At 39.1% G+C, this 25,187-nt stretch overlaps 1 protein-coding gene across 2 annotated transcripts in view; it reads left to right on the top strand.

The window, feature by feature from the left end:
• Positions 1-25,187, top strand: part of ZSWIM8 (zinc finger SWIM-type containing 8) — a 56,826-nt gene that overhangs the window by 14,966 nt on the left and 16,673 nt on the right. For both annotated transcript variants that reach the window (XM_042018668.1, XM_042018667.1), the window contains exons 2-12: positions 6,779-6,932; positions 8,099-8,193; positions 12,073-12,245; positions 13,961-14,068; positions 16,828-16,909; positions 17,521-17,641; positions 17,991-18,192; positions 19,080-19,255; positions 21,596-22,604; positions 23,407-23,538; positions 24,084-24,263. In XM_042018668.1, the coding sequence (XP_041874602.1) occupies positions 6,779-6,932; positions 8,099-8,193; positions 12,073-12,245; positions 13,961-14,068; positions 16,828-16,909; positions 17,521-17,641; positions 17,991-18,192; positions 19,080-19,255; positions 21,596-22,604; positions 23,407-23,538; positions 24,084-24,263 (2,432 nt within the window). The remainder of the gene's footprint in view (positions 1-6,778; positions 6,933-8,098; positions 8,194-12,072; positions 12,246-13,960; positions 14,069-16,827; positions 16,910-17,520; positions 17,642-17,990; positions 18,193-19,079; positions 19,256-21,595; positions 22,605-23,406; positions 23,539-24,083; positions 24,264-25,187) is intronic.

The following is a 25,187-nucleotide window of genomic DNA, read 5'->3' as shown; positions in this document are numbered from 1 at the left end:
CTCCATCACTTGATCCCTATTCTTGTCTTGTCTAACCCTCTTGATCTGTCACAGTGTGTGAAAAACTCACACAGATGAGTACCACCAAAGGCTGTTGTTCTCCATTTGTTGTTGCAGCTGGCTTTGTGAATGCTGTCCTGTTTTGCAGGGAATTGGAGTGGATAATATCTGAGAAACAAATAGCTGAAACTTTATTATAACTTGGTACAACAAGTATTTCAGTTAAAGGAGTCACTTTTCTTAAGATTGATGATGCTCAAATAGTTGGGGAATCAGGAACCTGTAACTTCACATTAGTTTGCTTAACCTGTAAAAGAAAAACTTCTATTTTTTAGCAATACTGTGGTTTGCTTGGGTTTTTTTACGAGGAACGTTGTGGGTTTTTCCCTTTGTATAAAATGGCATGGAATTATTAATCTGAAGCAGGGGAATTGAAGACAGCTAATTGAAGACAGCTGTCAGTATTTGAATATTGCATCGTGTCATCTGGTTTTCAGATGCTTCACTCTGCATATGGTCAAGCTAGACTGTGACTGGGTGCAGATGCAGCTCCTGGTGTCCATTCAACTGCCAGGTTCTGATGTAGGAGGGTCTTGGTTCAGCTTCAGGGTCTTCCCCCCTCGGCTTGCCTGTTGGTTTTCTTCCCTTGTGTGGTATTTGGGGCAAGAAAGTGGTGCCTGTTCTTGGTGTCTGCTCAGTTCTTGTGTCTGCTGGACTGCCATAAGAACACCCAGGAGCTCCAGTTGAGCTGAAGCAGTCTGTGATGTGTGCATCTGTTCACTTGAATGCCACTGAGACCAGCTGTGTGATTTGAAGAGATCATCTGCAACTGAGAGATTGATGATCTTTTGAAGGGAAATTAATCCCTAATTGTAAGTACCTGAATACAGGCCTGAAAGAGGGCATCTTGAGTGAGGTTCTTCTTTTATCTAATGTGCATTAGTGGATGGTCTACTCTCAGCATATGTGTCGTTAATCTTTCTTTTGCTGTAGGATGGACCTTCAGAGCTGCTCCAGAAGTTCATCTGTGAGCCTTTGCAATGGAAGTTTCTCATGCTGTTCAATTTAGTTGCGCTCTTTTATTCCAAATCCTCTCTCCCCTACCTTTGACCCATTTTGGTATGGATGTTTAAAGGTAAATACTTCAATTGTTTTAAGTGCTTGTGTGTTGCCTCTCTTTCTTTTGTATGTTTAAATTTATGTTAGCTATTTCAGTTGCGTTTTTATGTTAAGTATTTAGTTTTCTTCTAGAGCTTGGTGGTTGTGGTCCAGTACTTCATATGTTCCAAGTCTTACAGGCACAGAGTAGCTGAGAAATCTCTTCCACTTAGGTGGAGAACTTTTCCTGTACCTCTTTGAAACGATTGCTATCCTGTTTGTGACTGGACCATGAAGCTTAATTTAGTTGTACTTAGTCTGATTTAGATTTACTTCCAAGATTGTAATCCCAAGACTGTTCAAAGATGCTCTTAATATTCCATCATCTCTATGTATTATGTACTAGTGCATTCTAGACGGGCTCTGTTTTTTATAATGTTGCCTGAAATTTGGGAAATTGTAAAGTAAAGGTTCACTACTCATCTCACAAGTCTGTGCTTGAAAGCCGCAGAGCGGCAAGCAGACACAAATGTGTCTTGTGACCCTTACTGCTTACGTAGGCTGCAAGGATATTAGTTCAACACTTCTGATGGTCCCTTTTTGTTGACTTTGTAGGGCTGGGACTTATCCGGGCAAAATGTTAGTGTCATAGAAAACCAGCTGATGGTGGTGTATCTGTGAGCCATAGAATCAGTTCTGCTCTTAATTAACACCTCTTTGAACAGGGAACTAAAATTCATGTGCCTTGTGGATGGAGCTTTGCATGAGAAATACTTTTAAAGGAAGAGAAAGTATCTTGTTTTCAGACTTTTGCAAAATGCTTCTGTTACATACCACGTGTCTTATCCTCAGTTTAGAGATGGATTTTGTTTATTTTTAATAGACATGTTTCTTTTTATAAGATATTGATTACATGGTAAAATGGAAGAAGAAGTATGAGCAATGGCCTAAATGCCTTGAATATAATTTATTTGAAATAACAAGTACATTTTTGATTAAAAGGGTTGTGTTTAATTTTGCAGTGTTCACTTAGGGAAACTTTTTTTAAAGTATGTTCACAGCATTCACATTCAACTATTACAGTGTTCAAGACAAAGGTGAAGTTTTCTGATATTTCTTGCCAAGTTTGAGCTCTGAAGGACTATATTTCTCTGGGACATACTTCTTAAAGACATCAACTCTGAGAATAAATTTCTAGAAAGAAAAAAAAGAACAAGAGAATAAACTAAAACTAACAGCAGAATTTTAGAAGGAAATGTACAGAAAACAGTAAGAAAACAAATATTTTTAAAGAGTTGATTTAGGTATGTTATGATTAAATGCAATACTTCCTCTGCTTGCCTGTTTGAGAATTCTCAGCACATTTTGGTTTTAAGGGATATCAGAGAGACAATGTATCACTGACTTAAGCCAAGGGGTATTTAAATAAAGGGGCACTTAAATAAAACAAGCAAAAATGCTGTAAGTGCATTCTACAGTAACAGTTTTGTCTTTCTACATCCCGTAAAAAGCACTGTATTATTTACTATTTTTAAAATGAGATTTGCAAAACAGGTTTTGTAACACCCCCCACCTACCTCCCTCACTGGTCAAGACTGAATCCTGCATATTTCCTCTTAGTTTTACTGTTCTTGCACTTTAGCTTTTGATATCCGAGGTGATTCACTTAATTTTCTTTATCTTCTTGTTCTGTTTGTAGTTGTATTACTTTGTTACTCTTTGTTACATTTATGACTGAAGCCAGTGGGAAAGGTGAGGGGAACAGTGGGTTGGGGACCAGGGATTGCTATAAAATCAAAGCTGTAGACTCAGATCTAAAAAGATAATGCAGCCTAACATGCCATTTTTCTAAAGGTATATATAGGAAAAGCAATGTCTCCTATCTTTGCACTGTGTCTTATCTCTTGCTGTGAGTTTTGTTCACTTGAATTTGTATTCATTCACTTGTATGTATAGTTCATTTTTAGAGATGTGTGTCAAATGAAAGTAACTCAGTGGAAATACCCTCATAACAGATATATTCAGTGTTTAGCCCAGTTGTTTTTTCTCTGTTGTGTTTAATAGCTCTTTGGTATTCTCATGATCCCTATTCTGCTGATTGTTCAAGCCGTTTCTTCTCTTTTTTTTGGTTACTGTGCTGAAGGAATACTGCTAGCTCATTTTGAGCATGATCTGTTTTTATGAGTTATTGTTGGCTGCAACTTATTACAGCCTACCCTCTAACAGGAAAGGTGAAGCAGCTGCTACATGTTCATCTCTGTGTCGTAAGTCCTTCTGGCACAGATGTTGTTCTGCTGGTGAAAATGCAGGTTTGTGTGCACAGCTTGTGTTGGCTGTTGTGGGGTCAGGTGTTTTGTTGTTGTTGTTCCAGCAGGAATAATTACATCTATTCTGAAGTTTTAGCTATTACAAAATGGCTATAAAAATCAAACCTGTAATTCACATAAAACGATAGCAAAAAGGGCAGGATAGTCCTCATCAAAGCTGCATGTTCTGTGTGGCAGTAAGTAGATGAGGTGTGATTTAGTCAGAATGGTTTAGATATGCTCAATCTTGCATTTTAGGTAGGAGATATAGATTAGACTGCTTCTCAAAATCCCTTCTGGACCTGGGTTTTTCAGTCATTTAACCTGTGAGAATTGTTTCAGGTTGCTTATGCTTTACTTGTGACTATTCTCCCAAGACTTGAAATGTGCTTTTTGTTCTGCTTGGGTCATCATGTCTGCGTCCCGAGAGCAAATAGTGATTCTTGCTAGTTTTGCTCCACAATTTAAAATTATCTTCTCCCTTGGATAGTTTTATCTCAAGAACTTTGACTTTACTGCTGTATAATTTTTTAAATATTAAATTTGCAATCTTCCTTCCTATACCTATCTTTGCTTTCTCAGCAGAAGCTGTGGTGCTTTCTCCTTTACTTTTTTAGCGACTTCCTTTTTTCTTCCTTGTTAAAAATATTTATTATAGAACCTGAGAGTACCTTTTGTCTGTTTTGTTGATAATACCTCTTGACATAAGTGGGTATGAACCTACCTACAAGTAGGTATAAATCCACCAACCCAGGATTTGTGTATCCAGAAATAAACCTTTTGAATAGATTTCTCGTTGTTTAGGACTCAGATGAGAGTATTTGTAGTCTAGTTTAAGCACCAAAGTAGGACTGTCCAGCTCACTTTTCAGGAGGTCTAATGGGAAAAGACTCTCTAATGTTCTGAGTCATATTGCAGGTAAGATTGTCTCACCTTGGCTACATGGGCAACTACCCCCTTGAAACTTAGGGCAGTTTAACTTCTTAATTTTAGCATTTACATGTATGCCAAGGTAGCTATTGCGAATTCACTCATCCTTGAAGTATGATTGACAAATTATTTTCTACTTTTCAGTTATTTTCTGCTATTTTTTCTGTGTCTCTTTTTCCTTATAGAAAATTCAGAATTTTAGAATGGTGCATGGTTTTATAAGTAAGATTATTGGTTTTTTCCCCACCAGGTTTTACTTTATTTCACCTTATTCTGAAGATGTTTCAGCTGTGAGCTCTGAGTTATGCCAGATAATTGGCCACCTGTCTTCTGCTGATTACTACTAACGCAGTACAGCTGATGAATCAGTTAATGGGTTCAGTGCAAAGTCAGCCTGTTACCTTACTTCACTGTGTACAGTTATTAAAATCAAGCTGGCTGACTTGTGCTAGACTTGTGCTGGAGCAGATGAGGAGGTCTCATGTTGTAGCATCTCTAATCTCACCTTCATAGCCAGCACCAGATCCTTGTAAAAAGGAATACCATCAAGGCTGCAGGCTTGCAGCTCTCAGAAAAATGTGCATGTCTTTGACTCAGTACTGAAGTATTTTTTTCAGCCTTTTACCTTTTGTAGAGGTTGTTTAGGTGTTACCTCTTTTCTAGTACTGTGTAATGAGATAACGGAATAGAGTACCTCTATAGAAGAAATGCATTTTAAACCATGAGAAATACCTCTCCTTTCATCACTCAGAGTAATTTCAAGTATGAAAGTGATTCAATTTGGACTTACTGTGGTATTTACTACTACTGTAGCAGTAGGATTGATATTAATTTGACTATGTTGCACTAATTAAAAACAGTACTAGGGAGTAATTAAAAGTAGTGTATTTTTTAGTGACTTGATAAAAGCTTTACACCTGTTCTGGTTGTCAAAAGTGTAAATGAAATGACTTTTCTGCTAAAAGCTTGTTTATCTGCTAGCTGTAGAGAAAGGGACACATCATTTTCCCTGTGTTGTTCATTTTATAATCTGCTTCTCCCACATTTGTGAATGGGATTATAGCACTGTAAAACAGAGACTAGATCTATAACAGAATAAAAGTCACTGGTGATGGAGAAACAACCCTGATAGTAAAAGGCTGACCCTGGGAGAAGGGAATAGTGGCTAATGAATCTAATTTCACTGCAGTAAAAAAATCATAAATGTGTGTTTTTTCCATATTTATGTAATCCTTTCATTTGTCAGGTCTGCTCAGTACTGGGGGAGATGTTGGCTGCTTTGCTGTGTGCATGCACTTTGAAAGCCCTCTCCTAATCCTATCTTTCCCAGCTGTTGGGACTGGAGGGTGTCTCTAGGCAGAGGGTGAGAAAGTGCTTACTGACATCAGGGCTTAAGTTTTCCTTTGATATGTTGCCTGGAGGCCGGTGGAGAGGGAAAGCTGAGGGCCAGATTGATTTACACCCTGGCTTCCAGTGGTGTTTTAGAGGCTGGTGAGGGAGGCAAAGAGACATAACATCGAATATCTGAAACGGAATTAATGAGGGGTTTGGCAACAGGGTTTGGAAGATGGGGGAGCCAAGGCTGCTGTAGTGATGGGTCAGGAGGTGATCTCAGTAAAGCAGGGATGTACTTGCAGATAAGACAAGTTTGTCATTTTGTATAAAGTATAATCTAGGTCAGAGCAAAGCAGAAACTTAAGGGTTTTATAGCCTTAGATATAGATAGATGTTAAGAAATCTTCATCTGCAGTTAAAAATGTAAGAAGTGGAGTTAGTTTGGTACAAAGGTGATGGTTAAATGTATTTATATAAAGCTCTTACTGCCTTCAGTTAGGATCCTCATGAGCTCAGTGTAGTCAGCACTGCACTGACACATGAATTCCCAGTTGCTTCTCTGAAGAATTTAAAGTATAAAGACAGATATCATATGAAAGGTGATGGTGGAGGGAATAAACCAACAAATACTTATTGAAATTAAAACCTTGTAAATAGCTGAATACTGAGTGTTGTCAAAAAAAGTCAACACTAAGGTTCCTGGATAACCGTTCTATTCCTACTTGTGCATATATGTTGTAATAGTTCTTTGTGTAAACTACTGAAATTCACAGGATGTTGCTGCCACATCATAAAATAAATGTGTGAAAAATACTTGATTACCGTAAGTCTTGCTAAGTTTGAGTCTGCTAGGCTGATGCAGCTCTTTTGGCCAAGGACTGGTCTTTTTTGGGATGTGTGCCCATGCCCTGAGGGGCTGAAGACAAACACGGAGTTGAGAGACAACTCTTGAGAAGATTTCTGTGCTGACTTTTACTATCCATCAAAAATGGTCTTGAACGTGGTGAGATAAAAGAGAGAGTGGAAGAGCTCCCTGCTTTGACCTCCTTAGCCTCTCACAAGTTTTGTTCTTTGAATGGCTAATTGTCTCTTGTTTCTTATCTTGCTAGATGGGCTGGTGATCCCATTGGTGGAACTCTCTGCAAAACAGGTTGCATTTCACATTCCATTCGAGGTGGTGGAGAAAGTTTATCCTCCAGTGCCTGAGCAGCTGCAACTTCGAATCGCCTTCTGGAGTTTCCCAGAAAATGAGGAAGATATCAGGTAATAAATACTATTTTTCTTTCACTGATGCTTAAGAAAAGGTTCTGTTCATTTGAGGAGAATCGTTGTCCTTTTTATGTCCTATATTTGGTGCTTCTGTGGCTCTCAAGTGCCTTTTGTAGTAATATATGGATCGATTACTGTGTGATATGCTATGATATGGGGTTTTATTCTAGGGTGAGCTGCCTTAAATATGTGCCAGGAAAACCATATAGACGTCTAGGTTCTGTGTATAAAGCATAGCAAAATAAATGCACCCTTCAATTTGCCTAACAGTAGGCTAGCTTGTAGAGTTTTGTCCTTGTGTTAATCTTACGAAGTCATCTTTCCATTTTGAACATGTTGCTGGAGTCAGAGCTTTAACTGGGCTCAGAAATTGCCAAGGGGGGCTAGCTCAGTGTGCAGTGCAAGCCCTTTGTTGGTGTAAATAGGAGAACCAGAATTTGCTGAATAAATCAGTGATCAGAGTTGATATAGTCAGATGACTATATTTCTTATGTTTCCACATTAACTATGTGACTACATAGTCAAAGATTTTCTGCTTTTAGATCTATTTCTAAGCTTTGCTGAAGCTTTTATATTATAGGAGGTTTACCCATGTGCTTGTGCATTCAGAATTTTGTTGCAAAGTAGTGATACTACACTCTTTTAGAAAGAATCTTGCTGAAAGTTCTTGGATATGTTTGTCTAAGGTTCAGGTATCAGATGGGGGAGGTAATGTCAGAAGTGCTGATGTAAGATCACCGGTTGGTGAATAGAGCTAGCCAGCTGGTTGTATATGCTCGTTATTCTGATGAACACAGGTGTACAAAAACCTCACGAGTGCATGCAGATAATTAGTCTAGGAGGAGTTTTTATTGTGGCGTTGCTGGCATTAGACCTTGAATTATACTGTATATAAAGGCTTAATTTTAGGCGATGAATTAATTTGTATTTCAGAGCCTTAGGTTGAAATTCCTAAAAATGCCAGTGGCTATACACAAACCCAGTTAGCAAGACACTAATGATTTTTGTGGTTGAATTGTAATGTCAAAAGGGTGGGAGAAACCTGGACTTCCTATTCAAGATAGTAAGGATTTTTCAAAAGTCATGTCAGCAAAGAGGATAATCCTGTGAAGTTTCTCAAAACCAGACTGATTCTGACCTGTTCTGGTTATCTCTTGCAGGTTGTACTCGTGCTTGGCGAATGGCAGTGCAGATGAGTTCCAGCGAGGGGAGCAGCTCTTCCGGGTGAGGGCTGTCAAAGACCCTCTCCAGATAGGTAAGAACAGTGCAGTTCCACGTCTCTAGATACTTCAGAGTCCCAAAATCATATCTGCAGTGGGACAGCAGTGCTATGACCATGTCTCAAAACAAGCTTTTCTGGCATCCTAGCTGAAACTCCCTGCCAGATGTATTCTTTGCAATGTCTTGAGCTAAATGCTGCCTTTTATTTTGGCCTCAATCAGCTCAGCTGTGAAATGGACTGAAAGGTCAGAAATGTTCTGAATCTTAATCTGTCCTAGCATTTTGCAAAAACTGTAATAGGATATGTTTGTCTTCATAATGCTTAAATTCCTCATTGCTGAAGAGAACTTGAATTTCTACTTGTCTGATCAAATGAATGCCTTGCCTAAAGTGCCTGTATGGCACAGAGGAGGTTTGCAAGGTTTATTCTTGTAGCAAAAGAGTTGTATTAATAGTACAGTATTTTGGCAGAGAGAAATCCTTCTTGTTGGACAGTGGGTTTTATAGCTTCTCCTACTGTCTTGTTCTTTTTATGTTTTTTGGCTATAGAAACTAGTCTATACAAAGAATTGGACTCTGGATTTTTCATTAAATCCTTTGAAGCAAAAAAGAATATTGAGATAGCTTTTTCAGTGACAGCTGTTTGACCAGAAGGCATTATGTGAAATAAATAATAGTATGTCAAGGTGAGCCGTGTCAATCCCATGCAGATTTTTTTTCCTGCAAGTGTAAGCTTCAGAATCAGAATATTATTTGGCATGTGGGAACTTAGCCTGGTTGTAATAAGAAAAATGATAATATAAAAAACTGTATAATGTTAAGGAGGAAATTTAGGAAATTTCCTATATTTTCGTGTGATGAGGGATAGAGACTTATGTGGGTTTGTTTAGTTACTAGAACCAGTAATACTTAACTCTCAGTGATGAGTGAAATTAATAAATTTAGGTAAAGAGCCCTGAGAAAAGGAATAAAAGGGATGTGTACTATGAAGGTTTGGGGAGAACAAAAAGAAAAGGAGATAGCCTTTGAGATATGCAAACTGCAAGAGACTGGTGAACTGTTACCCAAAAATAGGATAAAGCTTCTGAAAGGATACTATCTAGTCTGGTGTCTACTGTAATACCAATAGCAGGCATTCTTGGGAATGGAAGTGAGGTGATTCCTCATACATAAGTCAGATTGAGTTAAAACTACCTTGCACAGTGTCAGTGTGTTGTCAGTGAGACCAAATAGTAATTTTGGAATGTCAACATTGATTTGGAAATTTTGCTAAATAGGATTAAACTGACTTTTGAGGGCATTCATAATCTCCCAATGTCATGACTGAAATGCTGAGAGAGGCCTCAAAGGAATCTGGTAAACTTCAGGAAGCCAAATGTTTGAGAGAGAGAAAATGAGTTAAAAAGCAGCTTGCTGAAATTCAGTAATTCCTGGGACTTTTACAGAGGAAAAGAGTAAAATATTTAATAGACAGTAAAAGACTGTGGTCAGCACTTGTTTCAGTAATACATTAAAAAGGGAAGGAAGTGTAAAGCAATGTACAGGAACAAAGGCTGGGAATATTAGGGCAAAACCTGCGCTTGGGGGAGAAGAGTAGGGAAAAAGAGGAGGTGGTGAGAAGTAAACTTCTCAAGTACACATAGAAGCAGCTGTGATTCTTGACAAAGGCTTGTGTGTGGAAGGGAAGGAAGAAACTTTGTTTAAATAGTAAGGTTGCCTTGTCCTTCATAGAGGAACTGTATCTAATGGTGGGATTTTTTTTTTCCTTGAATAGCAGCTCAGAAGCTGGGCAGCACAGGTGGGGTGAATGTATTTCCAGTTGTCTGCTCCAAATGATTTTAAGGTGGTGTGTAGTTGCACTATTGAGTTTCATACACTGACAAATGGGAGCATAAACACAGGAAATGAAGCAGCCCTTGAGCGGGGAATCCTAGAGGTCTTTTCCAATCTCAGAGATTCTGTGATTCTTTGATTTTTCCTGGTAAAAGAAACCATTAATTATAATCCAGATTTCTTTCCTCATATAGTTTCCTGTGCCATCCCACAAACAATTGTTCAGTACAGCAAGATTGGTGATGAAAAGAATTAACTGGGCAGTGCTGCTTGAATTAGCGTTGTCAGTGTCAGGCATGTTTGTCAATCTACAGATTGATTTGAAGCTTGTAATATATCATGTTAAACTCCTTAAATTTTGTCTCTTTTTGTATGTGTTCTTCCGTCATTGCATTATCAGTTAACTCTCTTCATATACAAAGAAGAATGTCATGGTAGGAGCTTGGTAAGAGCTTATAGCTGGGATCCAGTCTTCTCTAACACCTTTTTTGCAGTGAAACAGAATTGCTGCAATTCCAACTTGTGAAATGCCTAATTTGCTTATGTGAAAACCAGAGCATTATTCTGAGATGCTTTTAGTATAACAGAAGGACTAGCTGAACTGTTTGGGTTGTATTATCCAAATGTGAAACATAAATGACAACTGTATCTGGTAATAAGCAGTGCAGTAATTTTGTGTGAATGCCTTCTTTTGTTTTGATTCTGTTCCAATTGCTAAAATGGCTGAAGAATTTGGGTGGCATTATGTGTACTAATGAAAATAATCACATCAGGGAGAGGATTTGAATTGTGGTGAACAGGAGAAATAGAAAGGTTAAGCAAGGTAAGAGCAAATTTGTATTGGTATGGGGATTATATTTTGAGAAGGAAATTATGCACATTATTTTAAATGGAATTAATTTAGTAGGTCACGTGCACTCCTGAACACCATCATTTTTATGTTCCCACAATATCATAATAAAAACTTAGTAGTGTGGATTTATAATCTCCTTCCTTGCCCTCATTATGGAGAAACTATCATCTGTCCCAAGCCATGTTTTTTCACTTAAGGTAGACTGTTGGATTGAAGTTTGGTTATGACTTTGATGCCCTTGGTGCTTTCTGTGCTTCATTAAAACTGAATTCCAGATTAGCAGAAAAGTTCTGAGACTGCTACTCATTCCTGTAGAGGATGACTAACTGCTGATAGGCACCTTAAAGACGGGTAGAAGATTCATGGTCCTGGTGGCCTTACCCTGATTATACATGTCCCTCTGGATGAGTAATATCTCCAGAGGGACATATGCAGAGGAAGCTGCATTATGAGTACAACTCATATGCACTGTACATGAGTTTATGTGAAGCTAAGCCTTGTTAAAGTCCTTTGTCATAATTTATTTGTTTATGATCACTGATTAATGGGGCTGGATTCATTCAAATGTTATTTCGTAAATTTCTCCTTTCTATTGATTTTAGTCTAAGCAAGAGGGTTTTTTTTGTCTTCGGAGTTCATGATTTATAAAAAAGTAAAATTAACAAAATTGCTAGAAGGTGCATAATTTATGACAGATGGGTAGTTTCTGAAGCCACAAAGTGGAAGTAAGTGTTCAGGTTAAGTGCTGCCTTCTTTAGTTGACTGTGAAATTGTGAAAATTTATTGACTTGGAAATAATTCTGAACCAGTCACCTAGCCCGTTCTGCACTGTAGCCAGACTTAGCACAGAAGTTATGCCTAAAATGTGTATATATAGTCTAGCTTTGATCCTGTGAACAAAACCTGACACTTTTCAGGGATGACTTTATCCACTTTTGCTTTTCTCTGTTAAATAATGAGAGAAATTAATTAATTGACATATTAAAAGCTGGTATTTTGGAGTCTCTTGTAACATATTATGCTTCTCTGCTAATATTCAGGCATTTTCTTCCCATGGTTGGGAAGAAAAAAGTGCTGGAGATTCTAGATCCATGTCCATCCTTATATGAATGTTGTTGCCAGACATACTGTTTCAGTGTTTAAATGGCATATATGTGTATTTCTGTGCTGGCTGAATCTTTTTCCCAAATACCCAAAGAGTAACTTTGGACTTTCGAATTTGCACAGGTTTCCATCTGAGTGCCACTGTGGTGCCCCCACAGATGGTGCCCCCCAAGGGCGCGTACAACGTGGCGGTGATGTTTGACCGGTGCCGGATCACGTCGTGCAGCTGCACCTGCGGCGCCGGGGCCAAGTGGTGCGCTCACGTCGTGGCGCTCTGCCTCTTCCGCATCCACAATGTAGGCTCCAGCACAGCTCTGCTCTCCCCTGGGCACCAAGTCTCTCCTCAGTACAGCTCTATGCAGTGCACACTCTCTTTAGGAAATGGTTCTTGGCACTCCTTTTGGTTACAGATTGTGCACATGTGTGCTCACAGTTGCGGTCTACAGGCTGAATTGTCTGAGGGCCTAAACTGCAGACTGTCCTTTGGTAATGTGCAGATTGCTAAGGGTACATACTGAGTGCTTTTTGGCCTCTTCTGTTTCTCATTTAAATGCTAAAATCACTCATTATTTCTTTATCTCTGAAAAGAGTGAAAGGTCACCAATAGTTAGTCTTTTATTAAGTCTTTGCAAGTACAGGATTTGAAAGCTCACTCTTTCTGTTGTTTGCTCAGAGTGCAGAAGGAAAGTAATTTTGAACACTGTTGGCCTTTATGTTTACCAGTTCATTTTAATACTTACTGGGGCAGGTAACTGTGATTTTGACTTGCAGATTTCAAGCAGTTAAATTTATGTTTTTATTATACTGCTTTTATTCTATGTGGCCTTCTATAGAGCAAAAAGTAGGCATTTTATATCCTAACCAACTTCAGTTGAAAATGTGTAGAATCAAGAGGAATTACACCAGCTGAGGGTTTGGTCTTGCATACAGTTTAATTTCCTCTGCTTTGGGAAGCTGAGAAACACAGAGGATTAAGTTTTGATGATTGAAGGAAACAGAAGATTTTCTGCTGTCACAGAACATTATACAGCTAACATGCTTATGATCAACTCCAGATTCTTAAATAAGTGCTAATAACCTGATGAAGCTTGTTAGTATTTCACAATGGACAAGTGTAATTGGCTTAAATACATACTCTTGTGAAATAATCAGAATATTGGTCTACTTTCTGTACTTAGGACTGGAGACTTGGCAAAAAAGTGGGTTCTGCTTTGAATTCATAGTTCGAGTTCTAAAAGGTGGATGTGGAGAGTGAGGCTAGAAAACGAATTGTCCTGTATATTATTTACACTCAGAAAGTTTGGATGCTGTGTAAGATAAAAATTATTCTTTTGCCTCCAATCCTTTCTCAACCTGAAAAGTGATAGTGAAAGGATTTTTGTATTTGTATAAACTGACTTCTGGCACTAGCAAGTTACAAGCCAAGGTGTACTGCTCTATGTAGACAAGACAATATCTGAAGTATCTTTATTATCAAAGTGCTCTTGACTGTGTACCCCTTAAATTTTAAGTAGGACATTTTTGTTATGTGGGTGAAAAAGGTTAAGAAACTAGTGGTGACTTTTTATAATCTAATTTGTTCTAAGATATGGAAAGAGATTTTAAGACTGAATTAAGAAACTCTAATGAGATAAATGAGATGGTTGTGATTCTGTGAAACATGCCCCCACAGAGCTGGTTGGTTTGCCAGAAGCTTAAGGGATAATGTCCTATTTTAGAGGTTTGTTTGTGAAATCTGTGCCAGTATTTGTGCAATTGCTAGCAACAACAGATCTTAAGCACAGCTGTTAAAGCAGTTTCCTTGAAAAAAACTCTTGAAAACAGTTTTTATAAAGCCTAGACAGCTTATTTGCATCTTATCTGCAGCACACTACATAATTTCAGAGAAAAAAAAATTGGCCATCAAGACCAAGCATGATATGCATCAGCATAGTAAGTATTTGTGACACTTCATCCATTTGGTGGACACAGCTTTATTAATGGCAGTTTGTGTCTCCTTTTCTTTCTTCAGGCATCTGCAGTGTGCTTACGAGCACCTGTTTCTGAGTCTTTGTCTCGGTTACAAAGAGACCAGTTGCAAAAATTTGCTCAGTACCTAATCAGTGAACTTCCACAACAGGTAAGTGGGGACCATCATCTGACTGATGACTTGTTAAATTCAGTTATCTTTATTCTGGGTCAATTTATATGATGTCTTTTGTTGCAAGATAACCAGTTATCCCTATTCATTTGTGAGCTGCTGGGAAGGCATTCAGTTCTTGCTCTTTTCAGGTTTGTTCTTCTATTATTCAACAATTGTCTATTGCCAAGTAAAAGATTTGAAGTGTCTTAAAAGGAGAAAGAAGAGTGGTGGCTATTCATGTCAGCATGAATATATGCTGAGCTCGTGAAAGATCAAACACAGTAAATAAGTGCATGATTGTTGAAAACTTAGGTCAGCCCAAATCAGCTTGTTTCTTTTTTGTGTGTTTGGTTAGCTAAGTGGATAGAACTACCCAGGTAAAGTATTGTATGTGCCTTAAGTGGGCACTTTCTAATGCACCTAACTGGTAGCCTTTGGACTTCCCCCAGTGTAGCTCCTTGGGGATTCATAAGAATCATTTAAGGTAATAGACATGACATTTTTTTAGTCAAAGTCTGCTCTCTTATTCCTTAAATATCTATGTTGTTGAAGGTCAGGTCATTTATATCATCTGCCTAAAGTGTTTGCACAAAATACACAAGAATACCTAAGTGATTGTGAAATGACTGCTTTAAAAATACAAGTGCTTGGCAACTCTTTTATGCTGGTTCAGCTAAAGGAGATTAAGAAAAACTGACCTGCATGGGTATCTGTCAAATTTCAGCAGTGCATTTGTAATGCACTCCTCTTAAATAGGAGTTAGATTACTGGCAGCATGTGCCTAAAATTCATATTACAGTGCTTTGCTTGGGACACTAAGATATTTTATTGCTAAAATGTCCTTTAAATTTCCTACAGAAATACTAATCTTCTTATGAGGGGAAATAGAGGAATTCTACAATATGAAAGTGATATAAAAATACTGCTTTGTTGTTGCTGAGAGGTGAGCACCAGTAGTGTGTGCTTCTTGCTGCATTACATAACAGGCAAAGCTTTTTTCTCTCCTCAGACTGAGCTTTATGGCACAGTCTGGTACTTAGTAGGGGAGGGCTTTGAAAGGTCAGTAGTGGTGGTAGTTGTTTTCTGAATGGCATGTGAGTTGTTTGCTTTCAGATATTCTGTGTCTGCTCCTTTCTGCAGGGTTTATTTCTCCTTTGGTCACGTGTACCGTCTGTGCATCAGGAACATGTTTTGACAGATAATCTGATGATTGCTGCCCAACAGAAAAGTTTAGGGTTTATTGGGAGATATGTCTTAATCTATGTTGTGTAATTTTTTTGAAATAGGCAAGTCACACCCCAAACTCTTTCAACAGTCTTATTCCTGGTCTTCAAGATTTCTGGGTGGAGATAGATACTCTAATTCCTTGGGACCCCATATTTTGACTACATGATGTAGAATTAGAGCAGGCTGTATGCAATTCTATTTTATCTCTATTTTCAGTTTGTGAATGACAGGGTGCAGTAAATATAATGCTGGATTACTTTCAAGTGTAAGGGGATGATGGTCTATAGGAATGCAGTTAGATGTTTTTCAGAAACTCTGTAGGAAGTGTTTTCTATATTTATGAAAATGATGGAAAAGCAGCTGGAATTCGTTACCTAGTTCTTTGCCCAAGAGCTATTTCCCAAAATGAAGACAGTACTCCTATTCCAATTAAACACGAATATTTTAGCAAAAAAAGCCTAAAGGAGAGTCACCGCAGGTCTCTGGTACTTTACTTCAACCTTAAGGTGTGACACTGCCAAGACCTGTGACTTTTCTTAAAATATGTAGTAGTAGAAAAAAGGTACAAAATAGCCTAGTGCTGAATTTGTTTCTTCAGGTAATTGAAATGCAAAATATCCTTCTGAATCATTTTTTTCTTCCATCTGTTTGAGATGTATCTGTATTATTTGCAAATATAGGTGTCCTGAATGTGCCTTGCTTTACAGTAAGAGTGCTCTTTTGCTTCAGCTGTTGTACAGAGAGAGGTGAAGAATATCAGACATTCTGTTGCAAGTCATTTAAATCCTAATTATGTGGATTAACAATTTGCCTGTTCTGTGCATACTAAAGGCTAAATGGATCCACACTTTCAGCCCAGACTTAGTCTGGGGAAAAACTCTATCTACTGTGCAGTTTTCTTTCAAAAATAGTGCGTTAAGGATATATCTACATAGGATTTTACAGTTGAGCGTGAACCTTCTCTGTTTATGCTCTGAGGTGGTCCAGAAGATATGATTAGTTTAGTGCTGAAATTGCATTCATTTACTACTGAATCCCTTTGCTAACTGGATGGTAAATAATTTAAAGTCTGCCCCCAAAATTATGTGTAGATGTATTTTATAATTGGTCTCTTGCACCCATTTGCTTGGGTTTTAGAGAAATGATTTAGGAAGAAGAAGTAAAGATCTTTCAAAGTGCAGGAAAATCGTGACCTTGACAGCAGTGACTTCCCTGACTCTCAAAATTAGTTGCAGTATCACTCTCTGTGGGCTTCTATTCCTCAATAAATGAGAAGGGAGCTAATAAACTGATGCTTTTGTTTACTTCTTAGGGTGTGACTGCAGAAAGTGAGCCGTGTGTGGGCTGTGAGAGCAGAGGTGTGACAGCTTGTGGCCATTGGGTGATCTTTAGCACCCTCTGTCGTCCTTCTGAAAACGTAGCTCTGTGTATTCTGTACTGAAATTACCAGTGTTTCAGTCACGATCTTTTGCTGGGTATAGCAGGATAAGAAATACTGTGTATATTGAAAGTTTGCTTCATGTTTTCAGATTCTTCCAACAGCTCAGCGTTTGCTGGACGAGTTATTATCTTCTCAGTCTACTGCCATCAACACAGTGTGTGGAGCCCCAGGTAATTTTAATGTATCTTTTTTCAGTAATCTGTATCACAGATAGGAAGAGGATGTATTTCCATAGCTTCAGATTTCTTAACCTGTAGCATGGATTGCAGATAGAAATCAAGGAAAAGGGATGAGTATTGGCACTTAGGTGTATATATGGCAATAGGCACCTCAGAGTGCTTGCAGAAGAAGGGAGCATCAGTCACTTTCTAACAAAGTGTTTTTCTTTTTAATTTGGTATTAAATATAGACTGCTGGAAATGTTGATTGAAGGGGACCTCTCCCAAGTTCCTGCTTAAAACAGGACTATTGGTAACACTAGATTGGGTTAGCTGTGACTTGGGGTAGCTTACCTAAGTGTTGGTTACCAAAGATGTTAGAGCATTCCTATTTTAATACTCCATTACCCTTCTGGTCAAGAAGAAGCTGCTAGTTTAGTGTTGTCAGTGTTGAAGATAATGTTATGGTAGCATTTTAAGATAATTCTGAATAGGGTGTTCAATAATGGGTGAAATAACTTGGGTAGCACTGCCTGTGTACTCCTTATTAACTCTGTGGTTGGGCACATAGAGTAAAATATCTTCAAAGTTTGCAGACTGTAAATGTGTTTGTCTTTTGTAAGATCCCACTGCTGGACCCTCTGCATCAGATCAAAGCACCTGGTACTTAGATGAATCTACTCTCAGTGACAACATAAAGAAAACCCTTCATAAATTCTGTGGACCCTCTCCTGTTGTTTTCAGGTAAACTGTTTCCCATTGAAGGGAAAATGTGATGTTCATGTGATCTGGAAATTCATTCACCATATAGCCTGTATGCCTTGGATTGAAGGATGCTCAGTTTCATTGTCACTCTTCTGGACTGTATTTTTGCATAGGTTGTCCAGTGTTACTTCAGTGGAGCAGACTGTATTTGTACAATATTTTGTTTGTGTGGTGTTCTTGAGCTCATTATGCATCCTGTCTTTTAGGTTATTCATGTCTGCGCCACTGAAGGGCAAATATATTCCTGGATGTAGACTATACTCAGGATTTTGTATGACTGTGCTTGATTTAATTTTTTCTCATCCTTATTCTTCTGCTTTATATACAGTGATGTGAATTCAATGTATCTGTCTTCCACTGAGCCACCAGCTGCTGCTGAGTGGGCTTGTCTGCTGCGTCCACTGCGAGGGAGAGAACCTGAAGGAATCTGGAACTTGCTTTCCATTGTGCGGGAGATGTTTAAGAGGCGGGATAGCAACGCAGCTCCTTTGCTGGAGATTCTGACTGACCAGTGTCTCAACTATGAGCAGGTATCTCTTTGCTTGGAGTGGGGGGATGTTCTGGGGAACGAGGCAGAGCCAGTAACTGGTGCTTTGTGTCTATACAGTCCATGGCTGAATACAATCATTTTAGTAGCCTATGTGCGTTACGGGCATGTGCTTCTTCACACTAAAAGCATGTTAGAGTTTGCTCTTTTTCTTATTTAGTGATGTCCTGATAACACTATATTCCCCAAATGCCTCAGTTCTTCTAAAAAGAGTATTTAGAGTCTGATTTCTTTTGTTCAGCATACTTGATTTAATTTCTTCCCAATCAAGGTGATTTATTTTACTGTTATTTTGTTTCTATTTTTTTTTAAACAAAGCATGTCACATATGAGCTGTCATTTCAATAAAAACTAAATGTATATGTTGTGTGATAGAATCTCAGATTCTTTTGTTATCTTTATGGAAGATATCTTTTGGTGGATGGAAGTAGTACTTTTTTTATTTTGTTAAAATAATATGAGAAAAAAAGGTTTATTTTGACAGGTCAGAACTTTGACCTCAGTCTGTAATATAAATTGCAGTGTAAGTTTCCTTATTGCTCCATCCCATACCTTGACTTTGAGCTGGGGAAAAGAAATGCTTCATTTATCACATTTGTTCACTTTTTCTCTCCAAGAGTGAAGGCCTCTAGGAAGCGAACATCCTGTGAATATTTTGTTCTTTGGGCATGTGCCTTCAACCAGAGAAATTTTGAGAGGCCCTTAGTTCTCAAAAACTAATACTGCTTTAATGGTCATAGTTATTTTGGAGTCAAATGAAAACCTGGTATTAACTACAGATCCCATTTCCTTGGAATTGTGAGATGAAGTGAGAGCAGGGGGTTGAGATGTTGGCCACAACACAGCTCCATTGAACTTTTTCTTCTACAGATAACCGGCTGGTGGTACAGTGTGCGAACATCTGCATCACACAGCAGTGCTAGTGGGCACACAGGACGCAGCAATGGCCAGTCAGAAGTAGCTGCTCATGCCTGTGCAAGCATGTGTGATGAGATGGTGGTTCTTTGGAGGCTGGCTGTCCTCGACCCAACTATTAGTCCACAGAGGTGAGCCACAGAATTAGTTCCTGTCTCTTTAATTTCTGTGATACTGAACCACACTAAACACAAGATCTCTTGTGTTTGTATCATTACCTCATTACCTGTTCAACCATTAGTCCTTCTGGATTATGTGCTGTGTAAGATTCAAAGCACTATAATTACTTTAATTGCTGTTGCTGCTTACTTTTAGCAACATCAACTAGTGTGACTAATTTGTTTTCTGAGGGTCCTTTCTTACATATGGGTGTAATTCTGCGTGTTAGTGTCCCAGTGGAGAACATTTCTTTGAATGATAGCACCAGCTACCTATTAATTTGAAAGGTTTTTATATTTAACCATTCAGCACTTCAATCGAATTCTGTTTAGCCCAGTAATTCAGTATTGTGTATTTCAAGGTGAACCAGTTCTTACTTTCTGTGCTCTTAAGGAGTGTGTTCTCTGCAGTGTCTTGGTAAACATTGTCATCAGTGTATAATTTTCAGTCAGTGTTTTCAATTGTCTGAGAAAAAACTGTGTTGCTTCTGCAGATTTCTAAACCATATTGTGTGTTGGTAAATCACTGCCATCTTTATTTAGCACCATCTTTATTTAGCAGCAGTTGAGTAGCAGAGGAGGTACTGAGAGCTCCTGTTGAGATACTGTGGTTGACATCATAATAGTTTGTTTTGTACGTCTTGTCTACAAAGTGTGGTGTGTAAAATGTATTGGTTAAGTCTAATGTGCTGTAAATTCTCAGAAGTAGTTTCTCAGAACAAATGAAAACAGGATGGTATTTTCAGAACAATTACGCATTAACAGGATTTGCTTTCTCTGAATTGTTGTGTAACATTAATAAAATGCCCTATGTAAGGTACATCAGGGACACGAAAATGGATGCAGTTTCTGTCTTGTTCAGTTTACAATATGAAGTAGCTAAATATAGGAGTTGAAGACAAAAACTGTAGGAAACTGGGAATCAGGCTTAAAATAAACACAAACATCAATCAAATCACATAGAAAAAGCACAAAATATTTTGGCCATTAATAACATATGAAGTTGTGCTATATATATTCACATTTGAGTTATTTGATGCAGTTCAAATTTGCTCAGATCTCCTACTTGAGCTAGTGAATAATTGAAATGCTCCTGCTTGATTACCTATTCTCTTGTTGTTTGAAAAGTCTCCAAGGACCCTCTTCTACTCATACTTCCATTCTTTTCAATGAATCATAAGGAGACTTCACAGACTGTCACCCTTATATTACCCTTCCTGAGTAGCTTCTGCTCCTTTTTTCCTTCTGAAAATCTTCTCCTTGATTAAGCCCTACCAGTCTGCTTCCTTGTTAATTAATTTCTTGAGTGGACAAATAGAAATAGTCCATTTTGTTTAGTCCCTTTTGTCCTATTACCCTTTGCACCTAAATTGGGTCACCTCAATTATTATTTTGTTTTCTTGTTCTTTTACTTTTGATAGGGAATCTGGTAGAATTGAAGTGTACATCAGATATCTAAAATGTGTGGCAGAAAAAGGATGGCAGTTGATTGAGACATCTGGTGCAATTTCTAGAAATGTCTTTTTCTCTTGAATTAGATCACCATTTACATTATTTTGCTCATGTGCATAGGCCCTATGTGAGATTTGGAGCTGGGAAATACAGAACTGTTTTGTTCTTCCCATAATAATATGGGGCATGGGACTAATTGTGTAATATAAGTGTGTATAGCCCTGCCAGATTGCTGCTTCTTCAAAGTTATTTGAACATCAGTTGTTGCTGTCCCTATGGTTTACAACAGTTTATTCTCCTGAGGACAGCCTGCTAAAGCTTAAATTAAATTGCTGGCCTTTATATAGGCACATCAGGGTAAAGAGGTAAGTGCCTGGGAGGCACTTAAGTGGTTCTGTCTGTCATTGTGCTTCCCAGGGTAGGCCATTTAGGTTGTACTTGTGAATGTCTTAACTGGAGTTATTCACAGGGCTGTTTCACAGCTGCTGCATACTGTTTTATGAGTGTTTCCAAGGGCAGTTTCCCGTGGTACTCACTGGACTGAGACTGCTGAGACTCAAATCACTAACACCTTATTTAGGGCAGATAAGCAAACAGGGCAGACTGTTTCATTTTAAACCTCCGGTTTGTATTGTGCTTTGTATTGTTCACATTTTGTTTCTGTATCATGAACCTGTCTAGAACTTAGCTGTTAATATACCTGTTTGTTTTTTCAGCTTGTCTTCTTACTAATGCTGTCTATACTTAATTCAACAGATGATGTTGTTGGCCAAAGGAAGGAAGTGTTCTGTGGGTTAAGTGGAAATTTGTTGCAGGTGCTTTTTTTGTTTGCTTCCTAACCTGTTCTCTGTCTTCTCTTAGGCGCAGGGATCTTTGCTCACAGCTCAGACAGTGGCAGCTGAAAGTCATAGATAATGTTAAGAGGGGTCAGCACAAGAAATCACTGGAGAAGCTCTTCCAAGGTTTCAAGCCAGCTGTAGAAGCCTGTTACTTCAACTGGGAGGAAGCTTATCCCATTCCTGGGATTACATATAGCAGCACTGACAAGAAGAACTCGTTCTGTTGGGTAAAGGCCATCCAGCAGAGGAGCTGCCGGTTACAGTGTGTAGAAAGTGCCTGTGAGGCTGGTAGAACCCACGGCCAGGAGCCCGGGGGACCATGTCTGCAGCCCGGGGACAGGCTGCGGCCCTCTCCCCAGGAGCCAGCAGTGCGTCCGAAAGAACTTAGTGGAAAGCGGAAAGTTGTCTCTGAAACGCCACAGAGGGTTCTGAGACGGCTCTCAGCAGAAGGGGATAAAGCTGTGTATAAGACTGCAGTGGGCAAAGCAAAGTTGCCAGTGAGCAAAGGCTTGACCAGTAAACATAGTGGGAAACGCCGCATGAGCAGTGAGGACAGCTCTCTGGAGCCAGACTTGGCAGAGATGAGCCTGGATGACAGCAGCTTGGCATTGGGGGCAGAAGCCAGCAACACCTTTAGTTTTACAGAAAGTCCACTGAGCAGGAGCTACAGGGATGCCTTTGAGGAGGATGGTGGGGTGTACTTCTCTGAGGGACCTGAGCCCACTGTCAGGAGCAGTTCCATGGCCAAGAAATCCCCCAAGGATCCTGTGGGGGAGATGGGCAGTGGTGATGATGATCTGCCTTCTGCAGATGAGAACTCTGGTGGTGTGAGTCTGAAGCCAGAAGAAGTGGGAGAGAATGGTGCAGCAGGGGGAGGGGATGATGGAGAAGAGGAAGATGATTACCAGGTGTACTATCTGAATCCACAAGAGGTAGTGAAGGAAGATGATGACAAAGCTGAAGGGGGAATTGAAGAGGAGCAGGATGTATTTGCTGGTATAAAGCCTCTGGAACAGGAGAACCGGATGGAGGTGAGCTGAATCTAGTTCAAAATGCTGTTTTGCAGTTTTATGTATTGTATAAATCACAGCTCACCACCCTCATAGCTGTCACACTTAACCTAGGATGTTGTTAAATCAAGTGCTTAATTATAATGTTGTGATAACCAATTGTATCATGAGGTACCTACAAGCCTAATGTAGTGGTAGCATATGTCTGTTTCCCACAAGCTTGATTCCCTATTTTTGTGCTAACTGCAAGTGTGTCCCAGTTTTAGTTAATCCCATCTCTCACTCCAGGATTTACAAACATAGACAAAGCAGTGTGTGCTTTTCACCTCGTCTCACCCTTGGAAATGACAAAAATTATCTGAAACTAAAAATAAGTAAGACTGAGACACGCTCAGCAAGAAAAATTTAAATCCAACTATTTAAGCAGAAGTTCTTTGGAAAGGAGAGGCAATCTAAATTAACTGTGTCTTGTTCCTGTAATAACCCCAAAATGTGTTTAGAGCTTGCATCTGTGTAAGCAAGCAGCCAAATGGCAATGCATGAAAACAGTGGTAGTTTGGGGTTTAGGTTTTTTTGAGCTATTCTCTGATCTCTTATAGCACTTGGAGAGAGGATGGGACTTAATTACATAAGAAAAGGCTTTTTAGGGGAGTGCTTCAAAAGAGTGGTGGTGGAGGTCTAGGCAGGGAGGACTCTGAGAATACCTGCTGCTGAAGTTAGTCGTGAATTGTGTTTGCAGAGTCTTTGTGACAGGTGGTTTGAGCAGGCTGACTCTGGGCTGGGGTAGTGTGGTTTGAATATGACCATCTGTTCCTTCTTGCAGATCCTGTTTGCCTGTGCAGAGGCCCTGTATGCTCATGGATACAGTAGTGAGGCTTGCCGCTTGACTGTAGAGCTTGCCAGGGACCTACTGGCCAACCCTCCAGATCTCAAAGTGGAGCAGCCACCAACTAAGGTAGAGAGATGACAGCAACCATCAGTAGTCTTGATTGTAGGGCATCTCTGTGCAGGAGACCCTGTTTCTTGTGATTCTCTTCAAAACCTTAGTCTCCTATTTCATAGTGTACCTCGCTGGAAATGTTAGTAGTTTTGCTGTTTCAGGATAAAAGGGTTGGACAAGAAAGAAATAAGCGTAAACTTCTGGAAACTCACCTGTAGTGACACTAAGCAGTGTTTGTTGTATGGAAGGGTTCCCTTGGAAGGGACGGGCGTGCAACATCTGCCTGCACAGCATCAGTCCAATAGTGGACATGTGTCTTGTCCACAGGCCAGCTCTTCCACTGTGTTGTGCTGGGGTGACATAGGGGAAGCAATGATGTTCAATGGTAACCACTGAAATTTGAGATTCCTCTGCATAAGGAAAAAAATCTAAATTTAATCTAAATAAAATGTATTTTATTCTTTCTCCTGTGTATAACTACTGCAAAGGATTAGAAGACAAGCATAGAGTCATTTAGGATGTTTAGGAAAGCGTCCTGTGACAAATTCTTCCTCAAACAGGGCAAAAAGAACAAGGTATCAACCAGCAAGCAGACATGGATGGCAACCAACACCTTGTCTAAAGCTGCTTTCTTGCTGACTGTGTTGAGTGAGCGGCTGGAGTACCACAACCTGGCCTTCCGAATAGGAATGTTTGCTCTGGAGCTGCAGAGACCACCTGCCTCTACCAAGGCTCTGGAGGTATGAAATATCTCAAAAAGACAGTATCCATAAACAACATTACTCTGTTGGAATGTGTTTGCTCACATGGTTTAAATTTCAACACCTGAAGTTTGGTTATGCTTTTATATGTTTTCTTAAAATGAATTGCAGTGGAACTAAATTGAGTGCACATCCCATTAGCACATGTTGATCTGCCAGAAAAATGATTAGGAGTATCACCTCAGCTGTTGTTACCTTCATTAAAAGGAAGCTCAGACTTCATGGGCCAAAAGGTCTTTGATTTCACATGAAGCTATAGGCCTGAAAATATTTAGATGAGTACAAAATCTTTTATGAATGTATTATTTTGATTAGAATAGCCTACTTCTTATCTTAAATATGTTTTCAGTTTGCTTCTCTAATCTGGGGAAAATAAAGTCATTTGTAAATATCCATATTTGTTCATATTTGTATTGGTGAAATGATTGGAAGTTATTCCTTAGGGCAAATTGGTGTGATTATTGCATGTTTGAAAATTGTTGCCTTTGCTGATACCTCATTCATTGGCAGGCAAGCATATGCCCTGTGTGAGCATATTATTTTGGACACACCTTGATTATTATTAGGATTCCTATTCTGAAAAAGAATAGTAAAGTAAAGACCTTGTCTGTGTGGTTTACAGCCACCTTGCTTTTTTACTGCAGGGTTGTTCAGTCCCTCAGAGTGCGTATTGTTGCTAGATATCCACCAACTACAATTTTTACGCTAATTATTTGTACTTCTTGTGGTCTGATTAGAAGATTGTGAGATTGGTTGTCACTTGCTACCTAAAAGCAAACTACTGCTTTCACGTGTTAAGAATGGAGAGAATACAGGCACATAGTAGTGAAATGTCTTCATCCTGATGGCATGTGTGCTTCTATGCTGTGCCCATTCTTCTGCTAATCAGTCTCTGATGTCTCA

Source organism: Corvus kubaryi, unplaced genomic scaffold, assembly GCF_017639235.1.
Source record: "Corvus kubaryi isolate FWS band 111438036 unplaced genomic scaffold, C.kubaryi_AGA036_p1.0 138, whole genome shotgun sequence".
Classification (NCBI taxonomy): domain Eukaryota; kingdom Metazoa; phylum Chordata; class Aves; order Passeriformes; family Corvidae; genus Corvus; species Corvus kubaryi.
This window is presented reverse-complemented; position numbering and strand designations above follow the sequence as displayed.